At 31.4% G+C, this 15,652-nt stretch overlaps 4 protein-coding genes across 8 annotated transcripts in view; 1 reads left to right on the top strand and 3 right to left on the bottom strand.

The window, feature by feature from the left end:
* LOC115890999 overlaps positions 1-4,628 on the bottom strand; it is a 53,043-nt gene extending 48,415 nt beyond the window's left edge. Inside the window, exon 1 of the mRNA XM_030911382.1 lies at positions 3,445-4,628. Within this exon, the coding sequence (XP_030767242.1) occupies positions 3,445-4,522 (1,078 nt within the window). The 5' untranslated portion in view covers positions 4,523-4,628. The remainder of the gene's footprint in view (positions 1-3,444) is intronic.
* A 1,454-nt stretch (positions 4,629-6,082) lies between these two features.
* Positions 6,083-7,001, bottom strand: LOC115891001 (trafficking protein particle complex subunit 4). The gene is made up of 2 exons (XM_030911384.1): positions 6,712-7,001; positions 6,083-6,658 (listed from the first exon to the last, which is right to left on the bottom strand). The coding sequence occupies exons 1-2, from the start codon at positions 6,884-6,886 to the stop codon at positions 6,180-6,182; spliced, it is 654 nt and encodes a 217-aa protein (XP_030767244.1). The 5' UTR covers positions 6,887-7,001; the 3' UTR covers positions 6,083-6,179.
* A 222-nt stretch (positions 7,002-7,223) lies between these two features.
* LOC115891000 (etoposide-induced protein 2.4 homolog) lies at positions 7,224-8,821 on the top strand. Its single transcript, XM_030911383.1, has 6 exons — positions 7,224-7,418; positions 7,474-7,646; positions 7,701-7,956; positions 8,012-8,355; positions 8,411-8,485; positions 8,541-8,821. Exons 1-6 carry the CDS (start codon positions 7,407-7,409, stop codon positions 8,686-8,688), a joined length of 1,008 nt encoding a protein of 335 aa, XP_030767243.1. The 5' UTR covers positions 7,224-7,406; the 3' UTR covers positions 8,689-8,821.
* Positions 8,822-12,279: 3,458 nt separating this feature from the next.
* LOC115891005 (E3 ubiquitin-protein ligase HECTD1) overlaps positions 12,280-15,652 on the bottom strand; it is a 37,913-nt gene continuing 34,540 nt past the window's right edge. For all 5 annotated transcript variants that reach the window (XM_030911392.1, XM_030911389.1, XM_030911390.1 and 2 more), the window contains one exon: positions 12,280-12,970. In XM_030911392.1, coding sequence (XP_030767252.1) covers positions 12,688-12,970 — 283 coding nt within the window. In that variant the 3' untranslated portion in view covers positions 12,280-12,687. The remainder of the gene's footprint in view (positions 12,971-15,652) is intronic.

Genomic DNA, 15,652 nt, shown 5'->3' with positions numbered 1-15,652 from the left:
AACCTTCTAAAATTATCGGTAGCATTCTGCCTCCTACTAGTAAATTCTATTGCCGCCTGATTCGCTTTTCTACTTGGCTAAGAGATGGCGCCTCAACAACAATGTCCTCAGATCAAATACGTTTAAAATAAAGTATACGGAGGGTACCGCTTAAATTCCTGTCCCGATATTGAAGGATGGCTATAGAATTTGAAGGCATTTCCTACATAAGTCTATCCTTGGTTTGTAGGAGGTTTGACTAAACAAGGATGAACCTATGTCTTGAACATTCGACTCCATTTTCTGTCCTCCTTCAATACTGGGACGTAAATCCTCTCATTGCTCTTATGGGGAGGCCGTCGTATATTTTATTTAAACGTATTTGCCTCAGATAGTCCTCAAGCAGCAATACACTTGCGGTTTATTCACTTCTCATACAGATGTCGCCACATACACCTTGACAATATTTTTCATTAACAGTCTATTACGCTGTACTGTGCGGGTCGCTCTCAGGGGTCGGGTAAAGAGGGTGTGTGGCCGAAGGTAATATATATTATTGTCAAGGTATATGTAGCGCTAAACTGTATTACTGGTTGCATAACTGCATTACTGCTACATAACCACAACGTGCATTGAGAAACTTGGCGAATTCGCCAGAAAGTAAAAGAAAATTACAGAATTCTTTCGCTCCAAAAACACTCGCCAAGGGGTATATAAAGGCCCGCGCTTTGGCAGTTGACAGTCTGAAGTTTGATGTACCGCGCTTTAAATTGTGAATTAATTGGCGAAGGTGCCAGTACTGTTAGAGTAATAGTTGTTGCATAAATTGTGTTGTAAATAGTATAAGTTGTGTGTTGTGTGTACAGAGTGAGAAAAAAAATAAATTGTTAAGTATTTTATCGTGAGTTTAAATTAGTGTACCCACGGAATCCGTAACATTATATTTCAGAAATCTGCCTAAGGCTTATCCCGATCCTGTCGTGTTAAGCCACATCCAAAATTCCAAACACACGTGGTTTGGATTTAGGCTTGATTATGGTTTGCAGAGCTTCAGCATTTGCCATAAAATAGCGAGCAATTTGTTACAAAACCATATAAATTATATATCACTGTAATCACAAAACTTCAATCTATTTTCGTATTGTAACGGAATTTTAAATAATTTCTTTATTTTCGAGAAAATTTAGTCCAAACATAAGGAATATTTTGTTGATGTTTGACCATCAAAATCTTACAAATAAAGAAGTTGGCTAAAAATGTGCTACAATACGGATATAGTATAATCCTTTATCTCTAATTTCCTTCTTCATTTGTCTAAAAATACCTTAAATACCTAGCCAGTAAAATGGACTCTTAAACAAAAATGTGTAAAATGCAACCTTATCAAGAGCTGGGAAACTTTTTAACAAGAATTTGCAGTACTCATTCGCAGATAATTTTTAAAATTTCCCATTTTTTCAAAGTTTACGAAGTTTCATGTCCACATTTTTGTCATTTTTGGACCCATTTTTTTATCCACTTTTAGATCGACTTATTTTTTTTCACAATTTTTCACAATTTGAAATATTTTTCAAAGTTCTTACCGTTTCTCTTAAATTTGGAAAAAAACATTTTATCTATATTTTTTACCCCTTCTCGGTGTGAATTTAAAAAAAATCTTAACTGAAATTTATAATTTTCCAAACAAGTTGAATAAAAATGTTAAATATACATATTAATTTTTCAGCAACTTATATTTTTTTTTAATTTCCTTCATCCCCTAGCTTCTAGCCACACTATCTCAAAAGAAACTTATGTATATCAAAAATTCAATAACAATTCTGATGTAATGTAACTATGATTTCCCTAATGTTACACCACTGACTGGCGGTGATTCACTCTTTTAAACTTGAATGAGATGGAGCAAAGTGCATGGTACTTCTCAATGAATAATTCACTTCCCAAAATTATTAACTTCTAGCCTTACTATAATCGTGATTATTAATATTGACTAACGAACTTTTTTATTTCCTAATATGCTTTGGACGCATCATACTTGTCGTCATAACACGAAAAAAACATATTACTAAAAGATATTTACAAGGAAGAAGATATGAATGTACTCAGTATATTTTCCCTTCCTCCAAATTCAAAGAATTATAATACTAATTTTAAAATTAAAATGAAAATTAGATACATACATGACGTGTAAATTTTCTAGCTAAAATATACGTCATGTATATCCTGTTCCTTGCGCATTCACCATAAAGTTGAATAGACGTCTTCAAATAGCGTTGACTAAAAAAATATTTTTATTCGTTTTTTAACGAACTTTTTAGGATGTTTGTTTACATTAAGTCTTTGTAAATAAATTTATTTAGCTATTTATAAAATGTATAAGTTTATACATATATTAAAACAACTTGTATTATTACAGTTACGTCTGTGCCTTAGGCGCCAAGAGCAAGAACAATATCTATAACTATTAAGGAAATAGTAGATAATCATAATTAGGATAATATCAGAATTCTAAGAATCTTACTGGTTTAGATGAGTGAAAGTGCATTATTAATGGTTAAAGTTAAAGGCTCAAATATTTTTCTAAATTAGAGAATAATAAATAATTCTCTAAATTAGAGAATAATAAATAAACATGTAAAATTATAGGAGTTAAATCAGTATTGAACAATAATTTCAAGAGATGTTTGTAAGATTTTGATGGTCAAACATCAACAAAATATTCCTTATGTTTGGACTAAATTTTCTCGAAAATAAAGAAACTATTTAAAATTCCGTTACAATACGAAAATAGAATTTTTTAAAAATGTATACAGGGTGTTTCGAAAAATCTGGTCATTGATTACTCACGATCCTGCCTAAAGCGCTTAACATAAAAAGCTGATTTTTGGAAAACAGATTGACTTTAGGGTGTAGAGTTTCGATAAGAAGGGATTTTTTGAAACTCGAATTCTAAGGGGGTGAAACTATCCCTCAAATATTTTTTATTTAAAAACCGGTGAGTTTTTCGGAAAAACTCTTAAACACGTATATTTTATTTTGTTGTTTTACATATTTTAAGATTTTTTATAAATTTATACAGGGTGTTTCATAAAATATGACCATTGAATAATCACGATTCTGCTTAAACTGCTTGCCGTTTAAAGCTGGTTTTTGGCAAACGGATTGATTGTGGCATGTAGAGGTTCCATAAGGAGGGGTTTCTCGAATCTCAAATTCCAAGGGGGTGAAAACGCCTCTCACTAACTACAAACTACCCCTCAAATATTACCAAGTTATATAATAATATCGCCATATTGTTTTTTCTCATGCTGACATAAATGTGAGAAAATTTTATCCAGTTTGTATGTTAAGGGAAATTCTTGCTTTGCTTTATCATCACCATTACAAATGTTTAATTCGACGCGAACGAAGTCGCTGGTACACGCTAGTTAATTATAAAACAAAACTATTCTTCTATTTACTTACCAGAAGGAACTAGCACCATCTCATCATCTACCTCATTATCAGACTCAACATCTCCACTCTCAGGACCCGACGTTTCTTGCTTTTCAAAAGCACCGTCCTCATTCTCATGCTCACAAATCCCGCTCAATTGCGTTTCAGCACATTCGGGTGACCTAATTTGCAGAAACCTTTCCGTTCCAGATAAAATAAGATCCAACGTTTCATCGGAGATGACTTTATAAGGCGAAAACACCGAAATCTCATCACTGCTATCTTTACTGATACTTTTTCTCAAAGTTTTGTAAGTTTCAGATTCAGTTCCGTCAAATATTGACGATTGTGATGAACTGGGATCAAAAAAATCACCCAGAGATGTTGAAAGACCATCTTTATCATCAAATATCGAACTTTTCTGTAAATTCTCACCAAGTCCTGTATCGCTTTTAATTATTTTTGATGACTCTGGAAGTTTTGTTTGAAAAAATTGGCTAAAACTAGTAGTTTTTTGTACTGTTAGGCTATCCAGGCTGCTCTGGTGAAGTAATAAAGGTCTTGGAGATGAATATTCCTTGATTCCTAAAGGTTTTAAACCAGAATTTGAAGGGTTTTCAAAGTTAGAGCAAAATAAATTATCTTGAAAAGGTTTGTTCGATGTTCTACAGTAATCTTCATGTGCTACTGATTTGTCTGAATGTTCTTTATACAGTTTACAAGTTTTTGTATCTGTATTACCGCATTTGAAATCATGAAAACTTTTGTATAGGGTAGGTTCTTTATCTATAGGAAGGGTTTCTGGTGACCCTAAATCATTTTCCGGTACTTCTATGTGGTTTAGATTGCTCTGGTATGATTCTAAATGTCTTTTAGTATATTTTGACAAATTGGAATGAAGAAAATCGCTGAAATTCTGGTCTGAGTTAGGAATTTCATCTTCAAATTGCTTTTTTGGAGATCCAGGATGATTTTCTGCTCTGTCCAGAATATCTTCGTGCGGCACTGAATGTTCTTTAATTATATTTTCACAAACTATGTTATTATAAAGTTGTTTTTCCGACACAAAAACATTTTTTGGGTGTTCTTCGAACTTTTTTTCGTCCATAATCCCATAATTATGATCGGGTTTTACACTTTGAAGTACCGAAGCACTACTGAACCGAAGAAAGCTGTCTTTACCGATTAGTTCGCCGCTCAACACTGAAGCTGATGAGGGAAGGCGATTTATTTGAATGAACCAGGCGCCGGTAAAAGTGGTGAATCACCGGAATTCTCGGGAATATATACGTCGATATGCGTCGATTTTTGGACATTTTCTTCGCATATAGGTCTCTTTTTAAGAGATACTTCAACAGGGCTGAATAGTAGGTTTATTAAAGAAGTATTATCATCGATAGAAGTTTCGTTTTCGAAAAAAAAACAGAAAATATTATCTAGGAATATAGCGCGGAAATACAGGGCCCGGCAATAGTGCGTCGCCGGGCATCTGTAGCTCCTAGAATAAAAAATTTGAGAATTTTGTTAAAGTGCAAAGTATAAAGGCTAATAAATAATAGCAATAAATAATAAAGTATGTACGAGGATTTATTTCAGGAAAATATTTTAACTTCTACAGGGTGGCTCAAAACAGCGTGTGAGTCGGGATGATTTTTTTTCAAATAGAACACCCCGTATATTATAGAATTTTTGGCTTCCTTTCAGATCATTTTGCATAATGTTAAGATCTGAGTAACTATATTTCGATAGTTTCAGATATATTTAATAAATAAATAAAAAATATATATATTTTTTATCCTCTCTTAAAATAAATATTAAAAATACAAAGAATAACTATCCTGAAATCAAAACTATATTAGGTATTTACTATTTACTTTAGATGATATATGTACTTACTTTTTTAATTCTCTATCTAATAAAAAATAATATACAGGGTATTAAAAAAACGAAAAAAAAAATTATTTTATATTTTAGAAAGATTATATCCGCGTAGAATTTTGAACATCCTGTATGATTTAAGATTAGGATATTTATAGCAAAATAAGTCTACTTTTTTAGTAAATTATATGAATACATTAGTCTTTTTTAAAATGTCTTCAAACTTAAACAGAAAACAATGTGGCACACTTATTTTTTAATTTATTTTTGCATATTTCTCGACAGCTCATTTCCTCTCTTAAAATCTAAATAAAAAATAACATGTGTGCTTGCAAATTAATTTAAATTTAGAAAATATTTGTCAGTTTTCTACGAATTTAGACATTAAAAATAGTTAAATCATTCTATTAGGCCGGGAGGTAACAAGGAACGCATACCACAGTGGCGCCTAAATAAATTATATATTTTTTTATTCCTACCGATCTCAAACTTCCTTTAAACAAACGTGGGTATTTCTTAGATCTTTGGACTAAAAATATTGACTTATTAGTTATTCTGGCACGCGTATCAATTTCTGGAATGACAAAATACCAACAAAATAAACAATTTTTTAATTTCAGTCATTTCAAAATAATATTCACTATTATGTTATTTTTATGTTTATTATTGTTATTTTACAATTTTGTTCAAATGCCTTTTTGTATGTAAATTTATATGGGAAATGTCAGCAGTATATGGGAAATCATCAGCATCTGCTGGTGCTGCTTATATGATTTAAAAACTATTATTTAAAAATAAACATATATTTACAAATAAATAGCTCAAAAATATCAATAATAAAAATATAAAACTTATATAACAGTAATTAATTTATAATACTCCACTATTTAAATACTGGCAATGCCATTCTTATCCACCTGTTCCAACATACTTTTTAAATTAGTATCAAATAATTCGCACCTAATCGGCATTTCAAGGGAATAAAAAGGATTTTTCAAAGCATAATCTGCATAAAGTTCATACACTTTCTTCAGTAAAACCTCAGTACCAATCTGCGTTTTATCAACAATAATCATTACTTTAACGCCAGTAAGTGTTTGAAAGCAGTGCAACTTAAATGTATCGGCTTCTAACACTTCTATACCCGAGCTTTTTGGTTCAGGACTCAACTGACTAGCTATTGCGAATAACGGATAGAACATGCTAGCTAGGAATATTTTCTCATTGGTTGTCATCTTAGGGCGACCGAATTTTAAAGTTAACGGGTAGTTTTCTTTGTTTTCTATTACTTCTGATACTTCCCTTCCATCGTCTAGCTGTCTGCCGGTAACTGGAACTCCATTAACAGCATACAGAACATGTCCCACTATAAAAAACACTACTTCTTACAAGTATTTATCATTTATATATAATACATACCGTGTAAACCTTCTCTTTGACCAAATTCAACAGAAACTTTCTTGTTTTCGTAGCTGAGTTTGATGTCTAAGGGGTAAGAAAATCTTTTTTCTGACTCGATTTTGGGTAATGTATGATCATAGTTAAAAATCAAGCCTCCCGACTTTGAAACAATATAAATGCCATAAATAACCATTTCTTTTTGTTACGAAATAACTTAGTAATGATATTAATTAAAAACAATATTTTTTAAAAAAATAAAAAAATATTCATATAACACATAACCATTTTTTCTGTTGTATATCGTTAAATGGCCACAGCTGCCAGGGCTAACCTAACTAATTGGACTTCTTCTTGATTGGTTTTACTGTCTAAGCTGCTAGGACTATACAGCCGGACTTATTTTCCTACTTTCCTCCTTTTCTTTTTTAATTGATTTAAAGGCCTAATCAACTAGAACTATCCGGCCTAGCAACTTCTTTATCTCACTCAGCCGTATAGTCCAGCCAGCTTAGGCCATAAAACTTAAAAGAAGAAAACACGCTTGAAGTTAGTAAAGCCCAAAATAATAACAAGGAAAATCACAAAGAAATATGTAATTTTATTATCAATTACATTAAAATTCAAACTTCAAATAGTTCAGACGTAATTTAATTTCATTGATTCAGATCATGCCTTCATTAGTATTCCTTTGGAGCAACTCTTTTTTTAGTTAAATGGGTTTAAACGTAAGTTAAAATTGAAGGATATTTTTGTGATTATTTATATTTAATCTTATTTTAGGCAATATCTTCTGCCCTACTAAAGGGCATTTACCATAGTTTTAAGGGAATGAGTGTAATTTGTTATTTAGATAAAGAAATAAATGAACGGAAACAAAATAGGCACAGTCCTACCATTAGACAAAAGCACATAGAAAGAGAACCTTCGCCCCATCCACATCAACGAAAACAAGAGTAAGTACTTTAGAATCTTCAGTTCTGTCTTATCTATATGTCTGTCATTTTTAGAGACTCTAAAGTAATTCATAAAGTACTACAATGTGCAACTTTAAATGGAGGCATATTTTTGGCCAGCGTTTTTGTATTTGAATGTTTGTTGTTGCCCAGCCTAAACAAGTTTTTCAGTGTTTTGTTTGGCAGTGATGCTTTTGTAACGATGGTAGTGTGGTCGTGGATAGAATATATTGTTCTGTTAGTTTATAGGTCTTTTTGGCTGGTGCCGTTATTCTTTTTAAGTAGAGTTATAAATGCCTTCTGGTTTCAGGTAATAAAGACACGTTTTTTTATTTATTTTATGATTATAGGAAATATTTTTTTAGGATATTGCTGATTCAGCATACAGATACAGTAGGGGTAGGCCTGTAGCTTTTCCAAGCATCAGTGAATTGTTTGCCGATTCAATTTTTAGCATATTTGTACAATTTTTATTCTTGCTACAAGCAAGTTTGACTAGTTATATACCAATATATCCAGTGGGATATATATTGTATGTGGTACAAATGTCCTTATTATATTCACTGTATTCTTTTGAGTATAAGTGGTTTAATATGGGCTGGAAATTGCATGAGAGACTGGCTTTCATAGAGAACCACTGGCCCTATTTTGTAGGTTTTGGACTGCCATTGACGATTTTTACCCAGCTCTCTGATTCATGGGTTGTAAGGTAAGTGGTATAGAAAAACCTGTGTGAGAACTATAGTAAGTTTTTTTCTTTTTAGCGGTTGTGTCTTTTCTATTTTGTTCCCTTTCTTTATTCTGAGTGGAAACGAAGCTAGTCCAGTCACTGATGCTAGGTAACCTTGTTAAGTTAATGCAAATGTAAGGTTTAAAGTAATTTTTTTTTTCTAGTGATATTCATCTACAGTTATTCACTCCAGTTATTGCAGTTGCTAATACGTTTTTTAGCAAAATTATTGGCAATAACAAACATATTCCTAGTGCAGCAACAAATGCAAATACCATGCCACAACAAACTTCCAGACTAAACAGGAGATAAAGGGTAACAATTTTTCAAAACCAAACTTTGAACATATTTTAACTTAAGCATAAAACTAGTAAATGTACATTTAAAACAATGGGACTGATTTATTGTTTTATTTTTTATATAAAATAAATAATATTTATAAGGACCATTGTTTGCTTCGGTTTGCTTTCATTGCGTTAATTTTCGGTGTCCTGATTTATTCTAATGTTTATGTTTATAAATATAATCTGTGCTCTGCCTAGTGAATTTACTCCTAAGGGTGCCTCCACACTATCTTACAAGCGACGTATCGGCGTAACGACCTTGAATAGGTTTCCAGTAATTCTATTGGCTGAAATTTTTGACAGATAAAATTTCTGGCAGATGAATTTTTCAGCCAATAGGCCAATAGAATTACTGGAAATCTATTCAAGGTCGTTACGCCGATACGCCGTTTCTGGGGTAGTGTGGATGCACCCTAAGGACGGTATGATCTAAAAAATCGGCGTCGAAGATGGCTTGGATATGAAGATCATTTTGTATGTAAAATTATATGTTGGGGATGTTATCTATTGTCATTTCCAAGCCAACTGGATGTCATTTTTTGGATATCTAAGCAATATAAAAAAATTATCTATAGTTGTACCGGGTGCGTCTCAAAAGTGGGTAACCCCTTATAACTTTTTATTTTTTCAGATTAAAAAAACGAGATTTGGTATGTTAGTATATGACATAAATTAGGATTAATTGACATATTCAATTGTTTTTGGTCATTTCCTGTTTCAGCGGAAATGACTACAACTTTTGATTTTTAAATGGAACCCTCGCTATCTTTTACTTTATTCAATAGAAAATGATACTCTGAATAGAATGACATATCATATGTCAATTTCTTACATTTTCGCATATGGTTTATTTGAAATTGTAACATGCGGTTCATAACGACAATAATACAGTGTGTGGTACAAAAAAAAAATAACTAAAAATTAATTCAAATTATTCGTAAAAAAATGCTTTTTCCAAATAAGTTAATGAGCCACCCTTGTTTAATTTATTAAAAAATGGCCACCCAAAGACATTGGACAATCAAATCTATTTTTACAAGGCTTCTTGACTAAAAATTTGTGTTTTTAACGCAGCCAGTGCATTCTAGATAGAAATTTAAAATACGTTTTTTAGCGAAAATGTCAAAAGTTGACATATGATATGTAATTCTATTCAGAGTGCCATTTTCTATTGAATCAAGTAAAAATATACCGATGGCGCCCTTTAAAAATAAAAAGTTGTAGTCATTTGCGGTGAAACAAGAAGTGACCAAAAACAATTGAATACGCCAATCAATCCTAATTTATATCATATACCAAATCTCATTTTTTCTATCTCAAAAATTAAAAAAGTTGTTGAGCCACTTTTGAGACGCACTCGGTATAACTACAGATAAAATTTTAACTTGTCTTTTTATTTATCTATCTAATACGAAGAATTCTAATACGAAGTTTTGATAAAAACTTGAATTTTTGATACAAGTTACTTTGAAAGATTTAAAAACGAATCGTGAAAGATTTGATTAAATTCACCCCCGAGAAGAGGTGAAATAAATAAATAAAACTTTTTTTTTCGGAGAAACGGTAAGAACTAGAAAAAAAAACAGTTCAAATAAAAGTTGTAGAACGTCCAATTTTACTTAAAAATTGTCTCTATACTTTTTTGCTCATTGTAGCAACCCTATCTCTGTTAATTTTAATCCGAGTAAAAAAAAAGTATAGAGATCATTTCTATGTAAAATTTGACGCTCCACAACTTAACATTATTAGAACTTCTTCTTCTAGTTCTTACTGTTTCTCCGAAATTTCGAAAAAATAATTTTATTTATTTATTTTACCCCTTCTCGGGGGTGAATTTAAAAAAAAAATCTTTCACAATTCGTTTTTAGATCCTTCAAAGTAACATATCAAAAATTCAAGTTTTTATCAAAACTTTGTATTTAAAGGCTCATTTTCTTGGACTACTAGGTATTTATAGTTCTTAAAATCTAATCTGTCGAAATCTTCCCTGACAAGACTACACTAGATAGACATTGATTTTACTGTAAAGTTAATAAATGAAATTTTAAAATACAATCACAGATCGGTATCAGCAAGTATCAGTCACAAAAAAGACCTAACCTTCCTTGGATGACGTATAAGATTTTTACTTCAGACGTACAAGATTTTTACGTTAGACGTACAAGATTTTTACGTCAGACGTACAAGAATTTTACATCAGACGTACAAGATTTTTACGTCAGACGTACAAGATTTTTACGTCAGAAGTACAAGATTTTTACGTCAGACGTATAAGATTTTTATGTCAGAGGTACAAGATTTTTATGTCAGAGGAACAAGATTTTTATGTCAGACGTACAAGATTTTTACGTCAGACGTATAAGATTTTTGTCAGGTACAAGATTTTTACGTCAGACGTACAAGATTTTTACGTCAAACGTACAAGATTTTTACGTTAGACGTACAAAATTTTTACGTCAGACGTACAAGATTTTTACGTCAGAAGTACCAGATTTTTACGTCAGACGTATAAGATTTTTATGTCAGAGGTACAAGATTTTTACGTCAGAAGTACAAGATTTTTACGTCAGACGTATAAGATTTTTATGTCACAGGAACAAGATGTTTATGTCACAGGAACAAGATTTTTACGTCAGACATACAAGATTTTTACGTCAAACGTACAAAATTTTTACGTCAGACGTACAAGATTTTTACGTCAGAAGTACAAGATTTTTACGTCAGAAGTACAAGATTTTTACGTCAGACGTATAAGATTTTTATGTCAGAGCTACAAGATTTTTACGTCAGACGTACCAGATTTTTACGTCAGAAGTACAAGATTTTTACGTTAGACGTACAAGATTTTTACGTCAGACGTACAAGATTTTTACGTCAAACGTACAAGCTTTTTAAGTCAGACGTACAAGATTTTTACGTCAGAAGTACAAGATTTTTACGTCAGACGTATAAGATTTTTGTCAGAGGTACAAGATTTTTACGTCAGACGTACAAGATTTTTACGTCAGAAGTACAAGATTTTTACGTCAGACGTACAAGATTTTTACGTTAGAGGTACAAGATTTTTACGTCAGACGTACAAGATTTTACGTCAGACGTATAAGATTTTTAAGTCAGAGGAACAAAATTTTTACGGCAGACGTACAAGATTTTTACGTCAGACGTATAAGATTTTTACAAGATTTTTACGTTAGACGTACAAAATTTTTACGTCAGACGTTCAAGATTTTTACGTCAGAATTGCCTGACCTTCTTTCTCGACGGTAGCGACCATTTTATGTGAAATAAAACTAACATTTTATTTTAATTCATCTAATTTTATTAACATCAGATAAACACATATTTTAATATAGATAGTAGCTCAAAAAAATAATTAATTAAAGCAAATTTAAGACTAAAAAACCCTTTATGTACCCATCTGTCTAAATTGCGTTACTAGTCATATCGAGTTTGTTTCGTAATATATAATAACTCTATATTGCAAAAAAATCAATCATCACATTCATTACATCACCAATCTATTGTTCCAAGTTCTTTCTTTCGGCAATCTCAGTTAATCTTTTTTTTTTGGTCATTAATTATACAGACTAATAGAATTTTTCTAAAAGTTCAATGTTAGCTCCTTACATACGACAGATCTAAAAATTAGATTAAAATTCCTTTTGTGTACATTTATTTATTTAAATATTATCCTCTTTTTGCTTCATATTTTAACTAGGTGAAATAAATATCTCAAAAAATTAAATTAAAAATACATAGATCAGTGCGTCTGCAAAATTAATCAATATATATATTTACAAAATACAAAGTAGATTGCGCAGATTATTACTGCGCAACAAGATACAATTTTTTTCTAAATGTTATATTATATTCTTTCTCTAGAATTTTTTATTATTACAAGGGGGACGAGAAATAGGAGATTTAGGCAAAATAAACATATTTTTTTTGTCTTTTCTGTTCTTATGTTCTAATTCAAGTGGAATCCTCGTTCTTTTGTTGCCGCCAGGAGGCGTTCCTTCAGGATTTCCTCTGTAGGGTATTCAGGTAGTTTCAGGTAGTGGACGCAGGTGTTGACCGAAGGGTAGGATCCTTCCCCAGCGTCCACTTTTCGTACGACGGTCAAGCGAGGGTAGAGATTGGCTAGACCGCCGGGTGGGAGGGAGCTACAGCCAGTGGTGAACTGGAGGAAGGCTTTGCGTTCTTCGGGGGTCATGTCAACTAAAACGTTGACAAACCTCTGGAATCCCGGACTGAAATTAAGAAAAAGACGTTTTCACAATGATTTGAAAAAAATTCTCAGAATACCAAAATTCACTCTGTTTATTTTATACTGTTTTTTTTATTTGAGTTAAAAAACCAATCACTTAGAATAATTTTAAAACAATCACAACACGATTAATTTTTTGTTTTTATAGGCTACTATACCGGGTGCGTTTCAAAAGTGAAATTTGTTAATATTAGTATATGACATAAATTAGGATCGATTGCAGTATTCAATATTATTGTTTTCAGTCACTTCCTGTTTCACCGGAAATTATTACAACTTTTGATTTTTAAATAGCACCCCTCGGTAGGTTTTTACATTATTCAATATATAAAATGACGCTCTGAATAGAACGACATATCACATGTCAACTTGTGACATTTTCACCTACAAAAAAATCGTATTTTAAATTTCAATCTAGAGTGCTATTGCTGTGTTAAAAACACTAATAGGGAATGCAATCCCGCACCAAAATCTCAATCCCGCAAACCCGCAGGATTAAAGCAATCAATCCCGCGGATCCGCAAAATTGCGGGACTGTAAACAATCAGTCAGTCAGTCATACATTTGGTCCTAAATGGTACAAAAGGCATTGTACATTTTGCATAGGCCCACAATATATTGATATAGCGTGTATCTTAAACTAGCTGTACAGAAATTTGGACCGATGTATACAGGGTGCTCAAAAAATATATTTAATATTAAATAAACTTAAATTTTATTATAATTCATCTACTTATTTTATAAATAAAAATATTATTCTGATGTTGAAGTTTTTTTTAACTTGCGTTAGTTATCTGCTTTTAGATACACTCTATATCAATATAATTTTTTGCATATGCAAGCTTTTTATACCATTTAGGACCAGACATATGACTAAAAATGCTTATTTTTCGAAAAAACGTCGTATTAAAACAAAAAAAAATTAAAAAACCGATCAAATTGTTTTTTCTAATTTTACTACAGATTAGTTGTACTTGGTAAAAATGTCGATTTTTTAAAAATTGTAAATTTGCGGTAAAAAAGATTCTTGACCAAATTTTCACTCTTATAAAACACCCTGTATACGAGAATTCGCAAAATATATTTTCGAAAACCACATAGCATCTTAATTACAATAGATGCATCTAAAACCTTGTCCAAACCGCATCCCAAAATCTTTTTTTGTTCAAGAGATATTCAACGTTAAATTTACCCTAAAATTTTGCTTGTCCCGATAATTATGTCCTGCAGTTTATTTGACGAAATTGCCCACAAGTACTAGTTAAACGCTTTTCTACACTTACGCACATACGCCAGAAAGAAATCTAAGAACTAACCTGTTTGTTTCACTTATTTTTAATGGCCAAGCCGTAAGGGAACCCAGCCGTAACCGAGAGCCGACGCATCCGCCCGGAACGAAGCGGTTTGATCTTGATGGAGATCGATTCGGTTATCAAGTAGTAATGTGTCGATCCCGCAGATCCCGCACGGTAAATCCCGCAACTTTGATCCCGCGGAATCTGAGAGGGATCCCGCATTTGCGGGATTGCATTCCCTAAACACTAATTTTGAATCAAGGAACATTGGAAAAATAGATTTGATCATCTAATGTTTTTCGTGTCTTGTCCATTGGCCGTTTAAAAGATGCACAAATCGTTTTTAATCATATCAATTTTTTCAAATTGAACTATTGTTCCTTATATACACTCTATAACTATTGTGGCTCATTAGCATATTTGGAAAAAAACTTTTTTTACAAATAATTTGGTACAACACACTTGGTATTTCAAGTCAAATTGTCGTTATGAACTGCATGTTACAATTTCAAATAAACCATATGAGAAAATGTCGAAAATTGACATACGATATGTCATTCTATTGAATAAAGTAAAAAATAACGAGGTTTAAAAAACAAAAGTTGTAGTAATTTCCGGTGAAACAGGAAGCGCCTAAAAACAATTGAATAAGTAAATCAATCCTAATTTATGTCATATACTAACCAACATACCAAATCTAATTTTTTTATCAGAAAAAAAGTTATAGAGGTGAGATACTTTTGAGACGACCCGGTATAAAAGATAGTAAAAATGTAAACAAATCGTGTGTTTATTTTGACTTTGAGATAATAAAGAAGCATTTTTTAATTTTTTTTATGATTATAGGGGAAAATTTTTTAATAGTCTAGTAGTAGGACACTAACTACAGTATGTCCCTGGACTGTCTTTACAAGAGGAAAAACTTTTTTATTATTGACATTTTGAGAAAAATTCATTCTTCATAAAAAAAAATTTGCTTGTCCTAAAATGGTTAATCCCGTTTAAATTTTTCCAAATTTCCATACCGTTTTACAGAAAATTAAAAAAACAGGAAAATCTAGTTGAATTTTTTCCTAATACTACAAGTCAAAACGCGTTTCTATGGAATTATAATTTCTTTTTCATTCTCTGATAGATTATCATTGACAGAATTATAATTAACGTCATATTTTTTGCTGTTTTAAATTGTTAAGAAGCACAAAATTTATTTAGTTCAATGCTACAGAAAAGGTGATAATAGTTATCAGAAAATGTAATACTTTAACAACATTACAAAATATGACGTTAATGAAAATTAATTATAACGATCTATCAAGGAATGAAATCGAAATTATATTACCATAGAAACGCCTTTTAATTTTTAGGACTTC

This window comes from Sitophilus oryzae, unplaced genomic scaffold, assembly GCF_002938485.1.
Source record: "Sitophilus oryzae breed Bouriz unplaced genomic scaffold, Soryzae_2.0 scaffold_942_pilon_pilon, whole genome shotgun sequence".
NCBI lineage: Eukaryota > Metazoa > Arthropoda > Insecta > Coleoptera > Curculionidae > Sitophilus > Sitophilus oryzae.
The sequence above is the reverse complement of the archived record's forward strand: the minus strand, read 5'-3'. Positions and strand labels throughout refer to the sequence as shown.